The sequence below is a fragment of the Oryza sativa genome, chromosome 11 (genome assembly GCF_034140825.1).
Source record: "Oryza sativa Japonica Group chromosome 11, ASM3414082v1".
Taxonomy (NCBI): Eukaryota; Viridiplantae; Streptophyta; class Magnoliopsida; order Poales; family Poaceae; genus Oryza; species Oryza sativa.
Window position 1 is genome coordinate 1,804,859 of NC_089045.1, and position 21,437 is coordinate 1,826,295.

The 21,437-nt window shown below is 46.4% G+C and overlaps 4 protein-coding genes and 1 long non-coding RNA gene across 7 annotated transcripts; 3 read left to right on the top strand and 2 right to left on the bottom strand.

Annotated features, from left to right (window-relative positions):
• Nucleotides 1–4,803: 4,803 nt before the first annotated feature.
• LOC136354062 (uncharacterized) lies at nt 4,804–5,637 on the top strand. The gene is made up of 2 exons (XR_010737785.1): nt 4,804–4,997; nt 5,119–5,637. It is a non-coding gene; the product is annotated as an uncharacterized lncRNA (long non-coding RNA).
• Nucleotides 5,638–13,140: 7,503 nt separating this feature from the next.
• LOC107279325 (putrescine hydroxycinnamoyltransferase 3-like) lies at nt 13,141–13,590 on the bottom strand. The gene has a single exon (XM_015760612.1). The coding sequence runs from the start codon at nt 13,588–13,590 to the stop codon at nt 13,141–13,143; it is 450 nt and encodes a 149-aa protein (XP_015616098.1).
• Nucleotides 13,591–14,325: 735 nt separating this feature from the next.
• Nucleotides 14,326–15,120, top strand: LOC136354084 (uncharacterized). The gene has a single exon (XM_066305716.1). The coding sequence runs from the start codon at nt 14,326–14,328 to the stop codon at nt 14,980–14,982; it is 657 nt and encodes a 218-aa protein (XP_066161813.1). The 3' UTR covers nt 14,983–15,120.
• LOC9267287 (pentatricopeptide repeat-containing protein At1g52620) lies at nt 15,050–21,412 on the bottom strand. Of its 3 annotated transcripts, none has more exons than XM_015761782.3 (3): nt 18,580–21,412; nt 17,697–17,966; nt 15,050–16,971 (listed from the first exon to the last, which is right to left on the bottom strand). In XM_015761782.3, the coding sequence occupies exon 1, from the start codon at nt 21,305–21,307 to the stop codon at nt 18,836–18,838; it is 2,472 nt and encodes an 823-aa protein (XP_015617268.1). In that variant the 5' UTR covers nt 21,308–21,412; the 3' UTR covers nt 15,050–16,971; nt 17,697–17,966; nt 18,580–18,835. The 3 variants fall into 3 exon arrangements, with proteins under 3 accessions (XP_015617268.1, XP_025877131.1, XP_015617265.1); XM_026021346.2 differs by having other exon boundaries at nt 17,685–17,966; XM_015761779.3 differs by lacking the exon at nt 15,050–16,971 and having other exon boundaries at nt 17,527–17,966.
• LOC4349721 (cytochrome P450 CYP94D108) lies at nt 15,378–17,294 on the top strand. The gene has a single exon (XM_015761783.3). The coding sequence runs from the start codon at nt 15,378–15,380 to the stop codon at nt 17,004–17,006; it is 1,629 nt and encodes a 542-aa protein (XP_015617269.1). The 3' UTR covers nt 17,007–17,294.
• Nucleotides 21,413–21,437: the final 25 nt, after the last annotated feature.

The window sequence follows — 21,437 nt, forward strand, 5'->3', positions numbered from 1 at the left end:
TTCCTAACTCAATTTTAAGGTGTACACTACTAGAAAAACACCTTTCCCAAGCGGCCCAAACATATTTTCGCAGGCGGACAAGCCATCCGCCAGCACCTCAACGCCTGCAAAAATCAACCATTTTCGCAGGCATACAACAGGTCCACTTGCGAAAATAGCTCCAAACGCTAAAAAAAAAGACAGACACCGCCATTTCCGGCGGTAGCTTCCCGTTCCCACCCATTCCCCATCTAATCCATTCAATTCATCCAGTTCATCCAAAAATCACCGAATCAATTCATCCAAAATCACCGAATCAATTCTAGCAAAGAAAGCAAATAAAAACAATCAAAAAATCACGGCCGCCGCCCAGCCGTCGTCCACCGCTCGCGCCGTCGTCTGCCGCCGCATGGCCGCGGCCCTCCGTCGTCCGCGCCGCCGCCGCACGGCCGTGGCCCGCCCCCCTCCGGCTAGATCTGGGAGGGAGGGGCGGCCGGGAGCCGCCGCCACCGCCTCAACCCCTCCGCCGCCGTGGCCGCGCCGCCTCGACCCTCCTCGCCGCCATTGCCCGCCGCCATGCTCCCCCCGCCACCCTCTGGCCAGATCTGGGAGGGAGGGGCCGGGAGCCGCCTGCCACCGCTCTCCCCCCGCCCCCCTTTGGCCAGACCTGGGAGGGAGGGGCCGGGAGCCACGCCACCTTGACCCTCCGCGCCGCCGCCACCGCCCGCCACCGCCGCCGGGAGAGGAGGAGAGGTGAGGGGAGGGGAGAGAAGGAGAGGTGAGGGGAGGGGATGAGAGGTGATGGGTGAGGTGCGGGACTTAGAAAAAATCTACTCCTCTCCCAAGTCTATTTATATTAAGTCTATTTTCGCAGGCGCCGCTTAAGTGGTCCGCCCCCGATTTATATTTTTGTAGGCGGTCATTTGGCTCTAAAGGTCATGTCCACCTGCGAAAATAAGATCCCATGTCGGGAAAAATGCTTTTTCTACTAGTGGTAAATAGATTGTTCTATCCCAGAAGTATCTTAAATTAACACCCAGAAATAAAAATCAAATCCACCCTTTACTACCAACAGATACAGAAATCACTTCGTCCATCCCCTTCCCACACGTGATCTCTCCCCACATGTCGCTCTCTCCTCTTGTCATGCGAAAATTGGGAGCGATAGCGTCTCCCAGCTTATAGAGAGCGAGAAAGGAGAAGAAAGGCGGAAAGGATAATTAGCGATCGATCGCTTGCGGGATCGGACCGCGATCAGATCGATCCCTATACTCCTCTCTCTTCTCCCCCTTCCTCCTCCCCTTCTTCTCTTTCTACTACAGTATACCACGAACTTCTTTTAAAAAAACAAAAGTTAGAAAAAAAATTATGTATAGAAATATTATATATAAAAAATTTGAATTAAAATTTAAATTTGAATCGGGTATATAAACTTTTGACTTATAAACTTTGGGTCTTTAAACTTTAGGTGTATAAACTTTAGATGTATAGAAATACTATATATATAAAATATTTGAATTCAAATTCAAATTTGAATCGGGTATGTAAACTTTTGACTTATAAACTTTAGGCCTATAAACTTTAGATGTATAGAAATACTATATATAGAAAATATTTGAATTCAAATTCAAATTTGAAACGGGTATATAAACTTTTGACTTATAAACTTTAGGTCTATAAACTTTAGGTGTATAAACTTTAGATGCATAGAAATACTATATATAAAAAATATCAAATTTAAATTTGAATTAGATATATAAACTTTTGGTCTCTAAACTTAGATGTGTAAACTTGAGGTGTACAAACTTTAGACGTATAAATTTACTAAAATAGGAAAGTAATACGGTGCCAAAAAAGGAAACTATGTGGAGGGAGGGAGGGGGGAATCTGATCGCTACCCCTAATGCCAGGGCGATTGATCGCCTATTAGAATCCCCCATTGAAGAAAGGGACTCCAATTTTTAATACATCTATAGGGAACTAAAGAAGCATTTTTTTTAAAAAAAATCTCAATTTTAGTGTTGTTGGCAATGCTTTTAGGAATCCTCAGGTTCTCAATCCGTGAATTTGAGGGAGAGCACGTAGGATCATCGACAGGGGCGAAGCTACACTCATTCATAGAGGTCAGTTGACCCCAACGATCTTTTGCGAACCTCTGGTACCCCTCTTTATTTTACCATCTATGACCTCGGTGAAGAGAAAAACTAGACCCCGGTGATATCGTTGATTCTTTCGTCAAAATCCAACTAGCGACTAGGAACGGTACTAACAAACAGCAAATTAGCTAGCACTTATAATTTATACATTACCCGAATATACATATATACGATTGGGATTTGGATCCAAAAATAACATTGGAAGCCCACAACTCCACGAGTTTCTCTTCTTGCGTCATCGTATTCCTTCGAGCACTTTGTCCTGCACCGGCATTGTGCATCTTGATATCTTATATTCCCTCCATTTCAGGTTACAAGACGTTTTGACTTTGGTCAAAGTCAAACTCCTCTAAGTTTAACTAATTCTGTAGAAAAAAAAGTAGTAATATTTACAACATCACCATAGTTTCATTAAATCTATAATTGAATAAATTTTCATAATATATTTGTCTTGGGTTAAAAATATGAATAAATTTTCATAATATATTTGTCTTGGGTTAAAAATATTACTACTTTTGTCTATAAAATTAATCAAACTTAGAATAGTTTAATTTTGACCAAAGTCAAAACATCTTATAACCTAAAACGGAGGAAGTACCATCTTATTTCTAGCAGAACAGAAGGCAAGAAATTAGTGGTTTTGATAATCTTTGGTGCATTTGGTGTCTTTTACAAATTAATAATGTATAATTTTTAATAAATTTGTAGACATTTCATTTTATCATAATGTATTGTCATTAATTTTGTCCTGTATTATGTATAATCTTAGATCATTAATTACAAACTAGATGACATATTTTCGATCTAGTATTGGATTCCAATGTAGCGATATGACATTTTTTTACCTAATTTTAATAAGTTTTGATCTAGTTTTACCGTGAAGTCTCAAAAAAATTCGAAATTTCACTCAGAATATACTTTTCGTCCCACGGCGAAACATCAAAATTACATGATTTTTGATCAGTTTTGATCGAAAACATAAACCCTGGTTAATACTGGCCCCGGTGACCATTTATCCTAGCTTTGGCCCCGGTGACCATTTATCCTAGCTTCGTCCCTGATCGTCGATAATGGGGGAGATCGTGATTGCAACCACCCTTTCAGTTTTTGGTCATGTGTTTGAAAGATGAATATTTTCACGCCTGAGGAAAGACTCCTGTGCCGATCTCCTGGGAGGCACAGGAGGCAAACAGCCTCGAGCGGAGGCTCGCCGGCCACGTCCAGCTCGCGGATTGGGATCACCTGCAGTATGAACAGCGACTGCAAGTTAACTACTGCACGCGATTACAGCCGTTCATTTTGGTGATGAATGGACCAGATCATCAGCTACAGTGTCAACGCAAAATACCGAATATTTTTGCTACAGTGATCTACAGTATCCGGGTGCATGTGGACCGTTAGATTCGGATCTAACAGGTGGCAGTGGACTGCATAAGTTGTAGTCACAGTACCAACTGCACCTGATCCAAATCCCCAGCTCGCGTCGCCGCACACTCTGCGCACTCCTCGTGCCGCTCTGCCCACTCCCTACGCCTGCAACCGCTGCCCTGCGCGCCCATGACGCCACCTAGGATGAAAACGGTCGGAAACGATCGGAAAACAGCCAAAACCATTTCCGTAACCATATTTTTCTCGGAAACAAAATCGAAAACGGTAAAGTCGGAAACGAAAACGATATCGGAAATATCGGAAAACCGGAAACGGAACAATACGGACGGAAACATGTCGGTACAGATCGGAAACCGGTAACAAATACGGAAACATTAAACTATAAAAATATATATTTAACTTTACATAAGTATGTTATATATATACATAAATTCAAGCTTATACTATATAAATTATAAATTAACTTCATTTTAACCATGTACAAAAGTTAGAGATTTTATTGAAGAGTCATTCAATCTATAAGCTGTGGGTAAAGTATAGACATGTCCTATAATATCGACATATTTAGAATACGGTAATTACCATATTATAAGAAACGGTAATTTCCGCAAGAATACGGTAAATACGGAAACGATCGGTATAACAGCAAAACCATTTCCGTTTTCATTTCCATATTTTTTACCATTTCCATTTTTGTTTCGGTCGATTACCATTTCCATATGGCTCGGCCGGTAGAAAGTCAAAAACGAACGCCGGTCGGCCGGTAATTACCGTTACCGTTTTCACCCCTAACGCCACCTACATCGTCGCCGTGCCGCCCGCCTTTGTGGAGAGCCCCATCCATGAGCCGCGCCTATTTGAACGATCACCAGCTTGTCCTCTCTCTTTTCTCGTTCCACTATTGTATTCATTATAATTAATTTTTATAGAGGGCCAGGCGTTTTCGCATGCAAATTATTTATTTTGTAATTAAAGGGTTGTTTTGGATTGAAATCAAAATATGCCCTACCAAAATTTTAGTAACTTAAATAGTAATTGTGCCCATACTTAATTTGGCTATATTTTAAAATTTTCTTCACCGTCTTACTGAAATTTAGCTTTATATTGGGCATCAAACCGAACATAGGCTAGCTAATTTTATCGTACCAAAAAATTGGTAATTTTGGCACTATCAATTAATTGGTAATTGGTAGGGTAGATAACCAATTAATTGAATATTTTCTTGAAAAAAAAAGCCGTATATACGTGGCCTATGGCGTTTCGATCCAAACTCCCCTTTCCTTCTAGGCTTCTACTGCGACGAGGAAGCCCTTGCCCTGGCGTCGTCAAAATCCCTCCTCCGCAGCTTCGCTCCAGTGTCCTGCCTGTCAATCCTCCGGGATCTTGGTGGATCTGCGGGTAGAGTCGGATTCCAACTACGATTCGGAGTCCTAATCAATTTCGTTGCGTCCCACATCGTCGACTATAAATCTGGTATGATCAAGTTGTTTCATTGCATCGTTTGGTTGCGCATCTATCCCCTCCCATCTCTCCCAACCAAGGTCGCAGTAACAACGCAAAAGCTTGCGGATTGATGGATTCTCGGGCGGCGCAGTTGGCGGCGCCACTTCCTGATCCATACTCGGCAGAAACATTTGAAGACCTACTCCGAGGAGGGTCAAGGTGGCGTGGCTCCCGGCCCCTCCCTCCCAGGTCTGGCCAAAGGGGGGCGGGGGGAGAGCGGTGGCAGGTGGCTCCCGGCCCCTCCCTCCCAGATCTGGCCAGAGGGTGGCGGGGGGAGCATGGCGGCGAGCAATGGCGGCGAGGAGGGTCGAGGCGGCGCGGCCACGGCGGCGGAGGGGTTGAGGCGGCGGCGGCGGCTCCCGGCCGCCCCTCCCTCCCAGATATAGCCGGAGGGGGGCGGGCCGCGGCCGTGCGGCGGCGGCGCGGACGACGGAGGGCCGCGGCCATGCGGCGGCAGACGACGGCGCGAGCGGTGGACGACGGCTGGGCGGCGGCCGTGATTTTTTGATTGTTTTTATTTGCTTTCTTTGCTAGAATTGATTCGGTGATTTTGGATGAACTGGATGAATTGATTCGGTGATTTTTGGATGAACTGGATGAATTGAATGGATTAGATGGGGAATGGGTGGGAACGGGAAGCTACCGCCGGAAATGGCGGTGTCTGCCTTTTTTTTTAGCGTTTGGAGCTATTTTCGCAAGTGGACCTGTTGTATGCCTGCGAAAATGGTTGATTTTTGCAGGCGTTGATGTCACGCCCCGAACTAGTCCCGACCGGAACTAGCCCGTGACGCTCCAAATTAACCTGTTAATCGATACCAGTCCCAGGAAACAGTGCTGGTATCACAGGGAGACAGAGTATCACAGCAACAGAGGTCTCTTTATTATAGAGTAGAAGTACAGTCATGTTGGGCTGCGGACAGATCCCGAGCTCACAACTGCATTACAAAAGGAAAGCGGAAGCCAGGACTTAGACCAATCATCACAGGCGCGACTTGGGAACTAGGCCGAAACCCTAAAACTCATCGTAGCCGACTTGCTCCTGGAAGAACTCCTCGTCAGCAGGATCCACTTCATCTTCTTCAGCAACTGGGGGGGGTTATTTATATAGAGCAAGGGTGAGTACGGGAGTACTCAGCAAGCCAGGGGAAATAAGTGTTTAATGCAGGCTTCAAGGAAAGGCTGTTGTTTTCGTAATTGATTTTGTTTGAACTCTTTTCTAAAAGGTCTAAGTGAGTGCTTCTCAAACGACACGGATGAGACAGTGCGTCTCGTCCGGTCGGAGTATGTGCAATGTATCAGTCTTTAGATCTTGAAACAGGGTTGGCACCCGGCCAACAGCTTTTCAAACGGCCACCCGGGCCAACAACATTTCAAACGGCCACCCGGGCCTAGCTGATCCCGTCAGCTGCTGATTTTTCAAACATCGAACCCAGTTTCACAACAGCAATTTCACAAGCAGTAGTCAGACAAAACTACGCTAGGAATCACCTCACATCCGCCCATGACCGTGGGCACGGCTGTTCGAGCAGTTTGTTAACCTCTGCAGAGGGGGTACACTTTACCCACACGACATTACTAACCCGGATCACCCAGCCCGTGGGGATCAGCCATGTCGGGAGACCTCCAAGCTTTCATGACAAGGCATTTCGAAAGCCGATACAGGTTTACCATATGCCGACGAGAGGGGTCCCAGACCAACAACAGGTTAGGTCCCAGACCATACTGTGCCAGGAAGCCCAGGGGTCCTCCCCGACACCACCCCGGCGAATCCACATGTCTCTCGGCATCAAGACTCCCCTGATAAGCTAGTTACTCAGCCAGGGGTGTCCCATTCCACCCATGTGGTCGTACTTGTCTTATGTTTGGATGAAATTCCAAGGGAATCGGTCCTTAAGTGCGAGAGCGGGAAACCGTACACCCGGTACGTTCCCCGGTCCGCGGTTTTGGAAATTCATTTAGTTCGCAAGCACCGACCCAGGTGTCGGGTTTTCCAAGTCTTTTGTAAAACTCCAGTTTTACCCAAGTTGTTTCTCAGATTTTAAGTTTGAAGGCGACCGTCGATACTTGCACAGAGTGCACGAATATATGTTTGGGCCGCTTGGGAAAGGTGTTTTTCTAGTAGTGTACACCTTAAAATTGAGTTAGGAATTTCAAAAACATAAATTTTGAAACAATTTTTGTATTTATACTGGGCATGCTCTGAGTTGTGGAGAACGAGATCAGTGAAGATGGGTTTTCAATTTTTGAGTATCTTTATGGAGAACTTGTTGGAGTTTATTTTAAAACTAAAAGAAATCCAAAATCTAGGATTGGGAGGTGCTGTTGGGCACGGTATTGTAACCGAGGTTCATAAAATTCTAGGATTGGGAGGAGCCATCGGTTTTCGTGTTTTTTTTTTACGTTCTGACGTGGCGCTATTTTTATTGGAATTTCTAATGCTTTCCGATAAATCAAAATGTCAAACATTAAAATTGATCAAAATTCAGCGGAATTTATCGAAAAGCGGTCGAAAATCATGATACGGATAGAGCTTGAAGGCCCCCTTTGAATCAAATGAAAAACCATAGGAATTCTAGAGGATTTTATCCTATGGGAAATAATCCTATAGAGTCATTTGAAACAAAGGATTGTTTTCTATCAATTCCTTTGAAATTCCTATGGAATGAACTTTACTAGAGCAATTTTGGAGGAAAATAAGCATGAGGTGATGAGGTCTCACCTCATGTTTTTCTCTTTATGTGTCTAAGGTTCCTGTATTTTTCCTGTATGCTAATCAAACGATAGTTTGAAGACTTTTCTGTGTTTCAAAATCCCATAGGAATCCAATAAGTGTGGCATTTAATTCCTACGTTTTTCCTATTCCTCTGTTTTCTCAATCCTGCGATTCAAAGGTGCCCGAATTCTAGCGGTCAGCTGGTAAGGTAAACCCTGCTTGTACAGTACAATAGAGTAATAGACAAGCCATAACCACAAAAGTACTGTAGTAGTGAAAAAAAAACCAGAAACAGCCGCAATCAAACACTCTTGAAAACCCTAATCCCCAAAACTCAGCAAAACCCAACTCGTGTTTCGTTCGCAAAGTGCCTGTGCAAAGGCTCAAATCCCCAAATCCATCGAAGAAATCTTGAGGAGACTTCGTTTGGACGTTTTCCCAGCGCGCTACAGTGTTTTGCCCCCGCGCACGCTTTTCAAACTACTACACGGTGTACTTTTTTGCAAAAAGTTTCTATACAAAAGTTGCTTAAAAAAATCAAATTAATCCATTTTTGAAAAAAAAATTAGCTAATACTTAATTAATCACGTGTTAATGAACCGTTTCGTTTTCCGTGTTACTGTAGCGCGCTGGGAAAACGTCCAAACGAACACAGCCCTAATCCGTGGCGTCGCCGATGGAGCGCACGGACGATGCGGTGGAGGCGGCCATTTGGGTACTTCCCAATCCGCCCGACTGGAGCGTGTTCCTGTTACCTCCCGCAGGAGCACGGGAGGGAGGCGGCTACGACAACGACAGCCGTGTCGAGATCAGCATCACCACGGGCACGGGGGGACACCAGGAGCGAGGCGCCTCCTCGTCTGCCGGCGGGCTCAGGGAAGGCGGCGCTGCGCGCGAGGTGGAGCGCGGTGGCGGAGATGTAGGCCTCACGGCCACCGCCATCTCAGGACGCCGCCGTGGAGATGGAAGCCTCGCAGCAGGCAGCAGCATCGCTGGAGGCCACGGCGGAGGTACTGCGGACGACGAGCCCCACAGCGAGGGCACCGTCGCGGGTGCAGTCCAAGGCCATCTCGCTGGAGTGGGAAGCCTCCCCACACCCACAGACGAGGCATCGCGGTTTGAGGGCAGGTATGAGGATGACTATAACCCATATGTGGATCTCTACAAATTTGGGCGACCGGCTCCTGATTTCTGGTATAGCGTCTGGATGCGTGGCCCCCTCGTTTTGCATGATAAGAAACTGTTACTGGCTAGTGATTCTCTTGGTGTTCATAGAGGTGGGGAGATTCCTGATTTGGCAGATGCTATAACTGATGTTCTAGATAATCATCCTGGACCAGTTTCTTACTTCAGAGTAGATTCCACCACATGGACTGATGACAATCAACTAGTCAAATGGTTTGAAACTCTATCCAACAAGTCTGTTGTAGAGATCACATTGCTAAACATTGGTTGTCCAGTTAGCACAATACTTCCTATCAGTGAGCTCTTGTCTCCTAACCTCACAACTCTTCGTGTTGGTTTTATGAAGATTCTCGATTCTGACCTTCTGTCATTTGAGTATTCGTCGTTAAGCGTGCTTCAACTCATTGGTTGCTCATATCGAGGAGCTGATCTAAATTATCTTGTCAGTACTAGCAATACACTAATTGAGCTCAACATTGGCTATTCAATGGAAGATCTCACAGTTAATTCACAGAGTCTACAAGAACTGCACATATGGAATAGCAGGGGGGGCTTTCTTTCCGTGGAATATGCTCCAAACCTCAAGTTGTTGACCACGGGCCTTAGACCAAAGAAAGGAAAATCTTTCATCTCGATCACATTAAAAGGGGCTCCTTCCTTGAGAGAGATTGATTACCTTCTGCTGCCGTCATCGAGTCACCCTAAATGACACAATGATCTCAAAGGTATAACTCAACTAATCATCTTGTAACAGCCTTTCAGTGTGTCCTTTAGATTGTTAGTCATACATAATTTTGTTTGTTGTTGCAGGAGATACGATGTGTTTCATCTATCAGGCAACTCCAAGTGGGTGTGAACTTTGCAGAACGAAGTCACAGAGCTAGTCTTCGCAATATACTTGAATGTTTTCCAGAATTATCAATGCTTGTGATTTGGGTATGTTCAATCTTTTGTTCAATGTATATCCAAATTATTTGGATATCTGTAGTAGATTAATGGTTGTTTTTGTTACCCTTTTTTTTTGCAGAGGATGGATGGTATTGTCTATGATAAAGGATCTGATGTACTATTCGATAGCTCTTTTGTGGGTCTTGGTAGTGTCTCTTGTGTCAAGACACGGATACAGTATTTTGAGTTAGAAGGTTTTCGTGGTGGGCCAGCTGAGATGGACATTGCTCGTGGGATCTTAAGACATGCTTCCAGGTTGGCTAAATTTGTCCTCTCACATCACAAAAACTACAGTGAGGAAGATCTGGTGGAGCAACTTGAAGAGATAAAAACTTGCATTCGTGCTTCAGAAGATTGTATTATTGAAGTCCACCCACTAAAAGACTCACCTTATTAAAGCACAAAGGAAAAGGTATACTCTCTCCTTGTTTTTTCTTTTTTTTTTCTTTTTGGCTATATGGGGTTGGATAGTGGCACTCAGTCTCAAATTTTATTGTTTTGAACCCTTTCCCGTGCTAAGTGATTTTGGATTTTGGACTTGTTGCTTATAGATTAGTTCCCCTTGTAGTTAACCACTTAATAGTTGTCAGAACTGGGCTGATGGGTCATGTGTCGTGCACAGCAAGATGTGTTGGTCGAGTCAAGTAGTGTCTGAGGTGTTGATTTAGAATATGGAACGATCACAATGGATCCTGTGGATGTTCCATTAAGATGACTCAATTAGCAGTAGCTGGCTAGCAGTTGTTCATATAATGGTTAAAATGACAGATAAAAGTAATGCACAGATTGCTTGAAATAGAAATTATCCATTCACAAAGGATCATCCAATTTGGTTTTATACTTACGCCCTGTTTATAGAGTCACAACTGCCTCTATATCTATTCTCGCGACAAAAATGGAGAAAAGCATATAGAAGAAAACAAAGACTACATGGCACTGACAGTGCTTGGCAATATTAACTATTTAGTGCTTTGATTGACTGCAGTGTGAAACTATGAGTTGCCTTTGTAGTGCCATGACTTATTGATTAAACATAAGAAGCATTACAATCTTCAAGCAAGAGATGCTTGACACAGTCTGGAGCCTCAGCTAACCAAACAGCACTACTGCCGTAGTGTATAATAGCATGCTGAGCTAGCTCATGTGCTACCTTATTTTGGTCTCTCTTAACCTTTGCTACACAAACCCCACCCAGTAAACTCATCAACTCATTTGCATCACTTATGCAGCCAGAATTACAAGACCAATAAATACAACTCATTTGCATCACTTATGCAGCCAGAATTACAAGACCAATAAATACTTGGTTTGCAACGACTGATAAGCTAAGGTGCCTTCTACACAAGCTGCAAATCCGGTTTCTTCCAGCATTGAGCAATTTACTGGCCATGCCAGGAAGATAACTGAGTATTGCCTGCACTATCTCTAATCACAAATCCTTCACCAGCTCGCCCAATGACAGCCATGAAACCGCCATTCACATTTAACTTCAAATAACTAGGATCAGGGGGTCCCCATCTTTCCGAAGGGTTGGGAGTCTGTATCTTTGCCTTTAGTTTTAAATTCTCCCCAAAATCAAAATTTTCCTTTCCTGTCTTTCCCTTCTTGTTCACATATTTACATTAGCAAGTTATGCATTGCTTCCAACAATCTTATAGCACCCTCTAAATTAATTCCCCTTTTCCATGAGTAATATCATTTCTTACATTCCCGCAAAAAAAATCATTTCTTACATTCCAATTCTTCCAAAACACAAACATTAATTAGCTTTTTCATCGACAGATATTCTATCCATTAATAATAAGAACCAATCTGGACCAGAGGTTTCATCCTTTGGCAAAGTCTAGTGCTACCGCATACCACGTAGTAAATGTTCTAGAGTGGGGACAATTAACCACTGCATGATAAGTTATCCTCCATAGCATCCTCCATAACACTGCCAGAGAAAGTATTAGTAGCCACGGTGTTCATCACAAGCCAACCTCCATGCAAAATTTTAACCTTCGGTGGTACCTCAGCTTGCCAATTATATTTGTAGGAAGGTCTGTCCCTTCTTAAACTACTAACTGTATGCACTTTTGACTGAAAAGATACCTGTTTTCTCAAAATGCCATGCCACTACATCATCGACTGGCCTCTTGTGGATCCTTATCTTAAGAATTTCTTCAGCATCAATTGGCAAGAACTCCTAATTAATCACATTAGGTAACCATTCACAACTAGTAGGGTCTATAAGATTCGAAACTACATTAGGTAGCCATTCACAACTAGTAGAGTCTATAAGATTCGAAACTATTCTTACTGTTGAACACCGCTGGCGAGTAATCAAATTCAGGAAGTGTTCTTGTGTTATCCAGTTATCCAGCCACACCCTAACCATCTCTCCTGAACCAATCCTCATAATAATGCCCTTTTTAAGCAATTGCACTGTTCAATACTCCCTCCGTTTCACAATGTAAGACATTCTAGTATTTCCCACATTCATATTGATATTAATGAATCTAGACATATATATCTATCTAGATTCATTAACATCAATATTTCTAGTGAAAATACTAGAATGACTTACATTGTGAAACGGAGGGAGTAGCTCTCTAGGTGAGAATGCATTGCCAGCAAAAACTGTATCAACAGGTTACCTGATGGAAAGTATTTCACTTCAGAAGCATTGCAGTAAACTATCTAGACAGAAAACTCGGCATGCTTGCCGAGAGGATAGAGTTTGGTTGAAAAGCTGCTATCTCTCAAACTTAAGCCTCCCACACCGTTGGACAATAACATATTCTCCCAAGAGCACCAGTGCGCTCTTATTTTACCATTTTCTGCTCCCCACCAATATTATCTTTACCATGTTCTGCTCCCCACCAATATTATCGTGTCATTTGCATGAACTCCTCTTGTAACGATGCTGGCAATTTGAAAATCCTCATCGTGTAGGTAGACAAGGCTTGAATAATAGATTTAATGAAAAGTTTCTTACCTGCCACTGATAAGTTACCTTCCACTCCTCAGCTAATCTTTTCCACAAATGTGCCTGAAGGCTACATACTACTGACAGTGGTTGGCAATATTAAGTATTTTGTACTTCGATTGACTCTAGTGTGAAACTGAGTTTCCTTTGTAGTGCCATGATAAATTTGATATGACTGTATTCGGTCAACAGTATCAAACAATGGCTTAGCAATAACATTTTTGGTGGGAGCATGTAAGAGCAATATTAGTTTTAAGTGAAAATTATGTGCCCGTTAATTCATTGCGATACCATATCTAATTGGTATGTAAGGTGACCACGAGGCCGCCGCACGCGAACCGGTTGATCTGCACCAGCAGCACATGCGGCGTCGGCGCGTCCGTGTTGACCGGCGGGTGGAGGCGCGCGAGCTCCGGCGACGGCGCGAGCGGGAGGTGGTCAGCGAGCTCGGACGACACCTCGGCCTCCACGACGAGTGCGCCGGCGCCACCTCTGCCCGTGACGAAGAACGGGCGGCGACGGGCGCCGCGGCGCTCGAGGCGCGCGGTGAGGAGCGGGAAGTGCGGGAGCATGGCGGAGAGAGCGTCGAGGAGGGCGCGGGTGGTCGGGTTGGGAGGCGAGAAGGCGAAGAGGACGGTGACGTGGTACGTCGGCGCGACGAGGTCGAACACGGTAAGCGGCACCTCCTCCGTCTCGCATGTCGGCGGCGGCGGCACGACCAAAGTCCTCTTGACCTGCACTTCCATTGTATCAATCTGGTTAGACAGATAGATAAACGATGCTCTTGAGTGATGAATGGATGGTGGCAATGGTTCATGTATATATAGCATGGCCGGTGCCGCTTGTGTACATGTATTGTATAGAGTATGTCACTAGGAGTGGATTTTGATTGCTCGAGGGGCCCTCGTTATTTGCGTATTACTCAAATGGTTATAAAAAAGTTTTAAAAAAATAAGAAGATGTGTTATTATGTGATACATCACTCTACAAATATTCTCTCGAGGGAAACTATCTTGATACATCACATAATAACACATCTTCTTATTTTTTTTAAATTCAACTTCTACATCTCATAGAAGAAAGACGAGCGGACATTCTCTCGAGGGATCGAGATAGTTTCCCGTATGTCACTGGCTCAGCTGTCTTGCGATTAACATTTGAAGTGTGTACGTGTCAATCCGTTGAGGCATGCAATGCTTGATTTGTTGGGCTGCCAGGAATTCAACCGTGCATACGTGCGATGGGTCTTAGTTGTACGGGAGACAAAAATACCTACTACGAGTACTAGGAACCGGACGTATATACGTTCAGATGAAGCAGGTATACGTAGACAGTGATCAAGATTGCGTGGATTACTCCGACTCCGATCGAATCCGAGTCCTAATCAATCTCGTTGTCCCTCACATCGTCGACTATAATAAAAATCTGGTACTCATCCAGTTGTTGCAACAACGCAAAAGCTGGTCTGACTGCTGCAGGCGATGGATCCGCCGGCTCGCAGATTGATGGATTCTCGGGCGGCGCAGTTGGCGGCGCCACTTCCTGATCCATACTCGGCAGAAACATTTGAAGACCTACTCCGAGAATTGGGAGTCGACCCTAGTATCCACACCATAGTCCGTAGCGCCGGGAGATGGATGGATCCGGCAGCGGCAGCAGCACGAGTTCCAGTGAGATTCCACCGCACGCTCCAACGCCTAGGAATCGACCCCAATAGCGATGCCCGGAGCATCCGCGACATGCTACAAGAGTTCTATCGAGTGGTGTACCATGGAGAGGTGTACTGGGCTGGCCGAGTCATCAGGCCTCGTCCTTCGTCCATGCCAACGCCCGTGATAGGACGACGTCGCCGCGCCGCCGACGGGGATGCCCCGATGCAGCCGCCGAGCAAGTACGCTCGAGTACACGCCGTGTCGCGCGATGTCCTCCTGGGCCTCGCGCTGACGAAGGCGTGCGACGCGAGGCAGGAGGAGTGCGCCGTGTGCCTCAGCGACTTCGAGGAGAAAGACAGGCTGAGGACGATGCCGTGTAACCACTCCTTCCACGAGAACTGCCTCTTCCGTTGGCTCAGGGATAGCTGCCTCTGCCCTCTCTGCCGCTACGCGCTGCCCAAGCAGCAGCAGGTTCAAAGCTGCTGATGATGCTATTTATGTTTCGGTTCACCAACAGATCCGTTTGTAACTTGTAAGCATATTGCCATCGATGTAGAAGTAGAATCATGTTCTCATCGATGTATAGCAGGGCAGTTCATCATCAGAAGGTTCCTAATTAAAACATTTCTTATCCTCCACTGGATTTAACTAGTATTGCCTGCAACGCAAGGCCCTGTCTTGGCTAACAAGCCGAAACAACTTGCCACTCATGTGCCTAGCTATCCCTATCATGGCCAGGCACACGGTTCTTCACAATATATAATTTAAGAATTGCCTTGATCTTCAAAGTAATTAATTAGTGGATTGATAGAAGTTCAATCGACTTGACATTGCAATTATAAATTGCTTTGGAGATCCAGTGTCCCAGTATATAATGCCAGATGAACACTCCTCTTGCCTCCATCCACAGGTCAACCTGCAGGCAACCCAGCTTGCTACCAAGTCGATCAATGGCAATGGACACTTACTACTATTCCATGCTCTTCGTCCTCCCTCCGATACTCTACATGTCCTACCACCTCACCAGAATCCTCGCCGACAAGAAGAAGCCCACCACCCATGGCCTCAAGGCGCACCCGCTGCTCGGCCACCTCCCGGCGTTCGTCAACAACAGCCACCGCTTCCTCGACTGGACGACGGAGCTCATCGTCGGCAGCCCGGAGATGAGGATGGGCTTCTGGATCCCCGGGATGCGCACCGGCATCATCACCGGCAACCCGGCCGACGTCGAGCACATCCTGCGCACCAACTTCGCCAACTATCCCAAGGGCGAGCACGCCATTGGCATGCTCGAGGACTTCCTCGGCCACGGCCTCTTCAACTCCGACGGCGAGCAGTGGCTCTGGCAGCGCAAGAACGCCAGCTACGAGTTCAGCAACCGCTCCCTGCGCAGGTTCGTCGTCGACGTCGTGCAGGCCGAGATCGCCGACCGCTTCCTCCCGCTGCTCCGCCGCGCCGCCGGTGATGGTGGTGGCGATGGCGATGTCGTCGTCCTCGACTTGCAGGAGGTGCTCCAGCGATTCGGGTTTGATACCATCTGTATGGTGGCGTTCGGGCACGACCCGCGGTGCCTCGCCGACGGCGGGGTCATGGAGGATGCCAGGTCGGAGTTCATGCACACCTTCGGCGAGGCGCAGGACCTCGTCGTCGGCCGCTTCTTCGATCCCATCGAGGTCTCCTGGAAGATCAAGAAGTGGCTCAACGTCGACACCGAGCGCCGCCTCAGGAAGGCCATCGCCGACGTCCACGCCTTTGCCATGGACATCGTCCGCGCCCGGCGCCAGAGCGCGTCCGTGAACGACAGAGACGACGTCCTGTCGAGGTTCGTGGCGAGCGACGAGCACAGCGACGAGGTCCTCCGCGACATCGTCCTCAGCTTCCTCATCGCCGGCCGCGAGACGACGGCGTCGGGGCTGAGCTGGTTCTTCTGGTTCTTGTCGTCCCGGCCCGACGTCGTGGCGCGCATCGCCGACGAGGTCCGCGCGGTGAGGGAGGCGACCGGCACGCGCCCCGGCGAGCCGTTCCGGTTCGACGCGCTCCGGGAGATGCACTACCTCCACGCCGCGCTCACCGAGTCGATGCGGCTGTACCCGCCGGCGCCGATCGACTCGCAGTCGTGCGCGGCGGACGACACGCTCCCCGACGGCACGCTCCTCCGCGCCGGCTGGTCCGTGACGTACAGCGCGTACGCCATGGGGCGTCTCGCCGCCATCTGGGGCGAGGACTGCTTGGAGTACAGGCCGGAGCGGTGGCTCGGCGACGACGGCGCGTTCCAGCCGGCGAGCCCGTTCCGGTTCACGGTGTTCCACGCGGGGCCGAGGATGTGCCTCGGGAAGGAGATGGCGTACGTGCAGATGAAGTCCATAGTTGCAAACGTGCTTGAGGAGTTCGAGGTCGACGTGGTCAAGGACGTCGCCGGCGGCGGCGTGCCGGAGCACGTGCTCTCGGTGACGCTGAGGATGAAGGGTGGACTACCTGTGAAGATTAGGAGAAAGACTGAAGCTTACTAGAGAAGGCCACAAGGGAACTTTGCCGCTGAATGGTATAATTAGTTAAGCTTCAAGTTTTGCTCTTTTCGTTTTGAGCTTATGGGTTAAGAATAACGTTTGTGATTTGGTTGTTTTGCCCATTTTCCATTTCCTACTAGACTACAGCGGCAGAAAAATGATTTGCCCTGGGTTGAATTGATGCCAGTTAATCAATAAAAGGATGGCGTATCACTGTATTGTACAAATTTAACAAGTTGAAGTCAGCCATGTAAGACACAAATAGACCTATTTAAGTAACTATTTGACCAACTTTCAGGTGTTGTTCTTACTGCCAAATGAATACTGTAAGCGCATTACCGATGAACTAATGATACATTTGAGCAGATTTCTGCGGAAAACTAATGATACACTTGAGCAGATTTGTGCAGAAAACTAATGATACACTTGAGCAGATTTGTGCAGAAAATACACAAAATACTGAGACATGGGACTCCTATAGTGGATAGTGATGATGCAGCACCCAAAATGTCGGTCATGGCCATAAAAAAAAAAGTTTGTCATGGCATTTTTCTAGATGAGCAAAACGGCAAGATTTCCAGATTTGTCATGACTATGTACCCACGAGAGTTTGTACATGTAAAATTACGTGTAAGCTATACAAAGTCCTGCACTCCTACACCTAAAGCTAAAAGAAACTACCTGCATACTTACTGAGTGATGGTCTGACGGAGGGTGTTGTGATCTGCAAGTCTGCAACCGTCACCTATACTGAATGATAGAAGGACAAGAAAATTCTAAATCACGTACTGATCTAGCTGCAGTTGCTACAACGGTCCTGCGCTTAAGCGACATTGCAGTCTGATTTACACCTGCGCATCCTGCCAAATAATCTTGCTTGCAGTGTCACAATAGCACCAACTGTAGTTGAGCGGCCATTGGAGACACTAACCATGGAAAAGTCATAGGGTTAAATAAATTCACCTGCAAAGCAGCAAGAAGTTATTTATTTTTCAGTAAGAATCTCATAAGCATTGTTTCTGCCTGACAGGCAACTAAAGTGCAAGCACGAAAGCTCTATACCAGTACCAATTCGAAGTTTCATAAGTCTTGCATTTATTGATATGTTACTGAAGAATTGAACAGAATTCATAAGATGAAAAAAAAAAATCAATGTCGACAGATGACTTCAGTTACATGTTAATGATTACTGCAAGATAAAAACATACTATAATTTAGTTACTAACGACCTTGAGAGAACAACAGAAAATATTAATGCAGACACCGCATCAACATGGACAAGAAACTAATGCAACATTTTCCTTTCACATGTAATTCCAAACGAATGATGCCAATGAATTGTGAATGAGAAGATAATTATGTTTACAGAAAAAGGACAGCAGTAGTATGTTTTTTTGTTTCCTCTAGCAAATCTACAATTGAGTAAACAATTTAAAGAACTAGCACATGGAATTTTAGAATTTCTAACGTTCAATGTTACTGTAGTTGAGTTGTCAGGAGAACTTCAGGCCTTCAACCATCAAAGATTCAAGCATAATCTAAAATCATATATGACCAGTCATAGCAAGATTAATACCTTTGGGTGGAGATCTCTGCGGGAGATTTGGTCACATTAATACCACTTCTCCAGTTAGATGGTACTATGAACGTTCCTGCTCTTTCAACCTCCAGTTGCTGAAGTAAAAAATCAAATAAGCTGTAACAACAACCTTGTTGAGTAACTTTGTACCCTACACTCCCCTTTCTTTCATAATGAATTTGGCTGGTGATTTCTCTGGCCAAACAAAATAATAAATGATCTCCCTCATTTACAAGAGCCAGGTAGACAGGCATCAAGAATTAGCAAATTTCTGCTCCACTCGTTGCAAGGATTTACACTCTGCGAGATATTGCTGTAAAACCCTGGAGACTTCACAGCAAACTGACTCAGTTGCATATTGGTCAAACAAAAATTTGTATCTAAAGATTATCTCGAACTCCTCTTGCTGAAATTCATTAGGAAGGATGGTCCTCCAATTCATTGATTTTCCAACAGAACAAAAGCCATAAAGAAGTGAAAGGAAGGTGATAGGATTCGGCACATAGCCCTTTTTAGCCATCCTATTTTTAAAATCCAATGCTTCCCTGAGCATATTATGTCTACACAGGCTGAAGATGATGGCATTGTATGCTGAATTCCTTGGATCCCCTATGTCAAAAACCAATTTCTTGAATACGACTAAAAGGGCATCCTTGCCATGCACCTCACTAGTGTTGCAGCAAATAGAGTTGATGACACAAGGGGTACAACTAGTGAGCCCATTGACTAGATAATGTAAGGTAACATCATTAGGAGAACAATGGTTAAGCAACATGGTTTCAAAGTACAAACCAGCTCTGAGTACTTTGTCTTTTTTAAACAGACTACCAATTAGGATGGTATAAGTTACCACATTAGGAGACAGAGCTTCAGCCTGCATATTTGCAAACAAGCCTTCTGCAGAGTCTGTATCACCTGTCTTACAGTATCCATTTATTAATGAAGAGTATGTAACAACATTTGGCTTGCATTTCCGCTTGATCATATCACATAACCACCTTAGAGCTCCATTAAGGTTACCTTGTTTAGCATAGCCACTAATAACTGTGGTATATGTAAACTCGTCCGGGATGCACCCAACCTTTCTCATGTTGCTCATGCATAGAATTGCCTCGCTCATCATTCCAAACTGACAATAACCTTTTATCATGGCATTGCAGCTAACAATGTCAGGGCGGACACCCTTGTGTTCCATGAATTCGAATATTTTCCTTGCATCACCAAGATTCTCACTCCTAATGAACCCATCAATTAATGTGGCATAAACAAACTCATCAGGTTGGACATTTTTCTCAAGCATCTCTTCAAGAATGTTCTTAGCCGCAGGAAGCATGTGTTTCTTGCACAAACCACTAATCAATACATTGTATATGTTAACATCTGGGAATACCTGTCTTTCTGTCATCTTCTCACGAACAATCAAAGCCTCACTGACTTTGCCAGCAACTACAAGACCATGAATTAGTGCTCCAAATGTGACAACATCAGGAGTATGCCCTCTGCCCATCATTTCCATAAGCAAATCTGATGCAGCCATCAACTCCCCTCTCATGCAGAACCCATGGATCAATGGAGTGTAGCTAAGCTGATTTGGGTTCAACTCCCTCCTGATAGCCTCCCTCAAAAAATGCTCAGCCTTTCGAACATGCCCTTCGTGGCAAAGCCCAGTTATCAAAGTATTAAATGTGATGATATCTGGGTCACATCCACTTGCAAACATCTGCTTCAAGATCACCATAGCCTGTGTTGCAGACCAGCATTTGCACAAAGCATCTATGACACTGTTATAAATCTGGACATTGGGGGACAATCCCCTTTTCCTCATCTCCAAAAATAAACTCCCAATCTTCTCTAGATCACCCTTCTTCCCAAGACAATTTATAAGAGAACCATATGTCACAAGGGTTGGCAAGAATCCCTTCGCTTCCATCTCTCCCAAGAGCAACAATCCTCTACCCATATCCCCACGCCGGCAATACCCATCGATCAAGACGTTATAGAACACCACATGTGGAATGCACCCAGCTCCCCACCTTGCTTCAATCAATTTCAACCCCTCTTCCACGCGCCCTTCCAGACACAGCCCACGAACAAGCACACAAGTACTGTAGTTATCCGCACCACTATCCTCGCCAAGCATTTCATCATACAGCTTACGGGCGTCATCCCAGCGCCGCTGCTCCACCAGGAGCTTGAGCAGACGGTTGCAATGGGTCACCTCCGGGAGCGAGCCGTACTGCTCCCTTAAGCGCTCGCACATATCTGTGGCCTTTCCAAGCATGCCAGCGTCGGCGTAGGCGGCGACGAGCGCGCCAAGGCAGGCGCGCGTGGGCGCGGCGCCCGCGAGAGACATGGACTGGAGCGTGTCATCCACGGCGTCGAAGCGGCGGGAGCTGGCGAGGAGGCGGAGCAGGGCGGAGTGAGCGAGAGGGGTGGCGGGGCCGGGGAGAGCTTCATGGTGGTCGGGGGACTGGGACCAGGAGAGGAGCGCGAGGGCGAGGTCGGGGTCGGGCAGGGAGGAGACGGCGGCGGCGAGGTGGGCATCGGAGAGCGGGGAGGGGAGCAGCGCCGCGAGGGACCGTGCCCAGGTGGGGTTCGTGGAGCGGGTGGCGAGGACCCCGGCGAGGGAAGCGGCGACGGCGGGGGAGATTAGTGGGTTTGGGCTGTGGCTGCGGCGGAGGCGGCGGCGCGGGAGTGGGGTGATGCGGGGCAGGAGCCTGGACATGAAACGCAGACGACGCGGCGGCGACGGCGACGGCGGCGGCGGCGGGAGGAGGAGGAAAAGCGGAGGCGAGCGGCGGCGGCCGGCAACCGATGGGCCGGCCTTAAAACAGCCGAGACACCTGACGATCTGA

Bases quoted from the DNA above. Each gene is read 5' to 3' on its own strand.
- LOC4349721 (XM_015761783.3), top strand. From the start codon at position 15,378: ATGAACACTCCTCTTGCCTCCATCCACAGGTCAACCTGCAGGCAACCC.
- LOC107279325 (XM_015760612.1), bottom strand. From the start codon at position 13,590: ATGGAAGTGCAGGTCAAGAGGACTTTGGTCGTGCCGCCGCCGCCGACA.
- LOC136354084 (XM_066305716.1), top strand. From the start codon at position 14,326: ATGGATCCGCCGGCTCGCAGATTGATGGATTCTCGGGCGGCGCAGTTG.
- LOC9267287 (XM_015761782.3), bottom strand. From the start codon at position 21,307: ATGTCCAGGCTCCTGCCCCGCATCACCCCACTCCCGCGCCGCCGCCTC.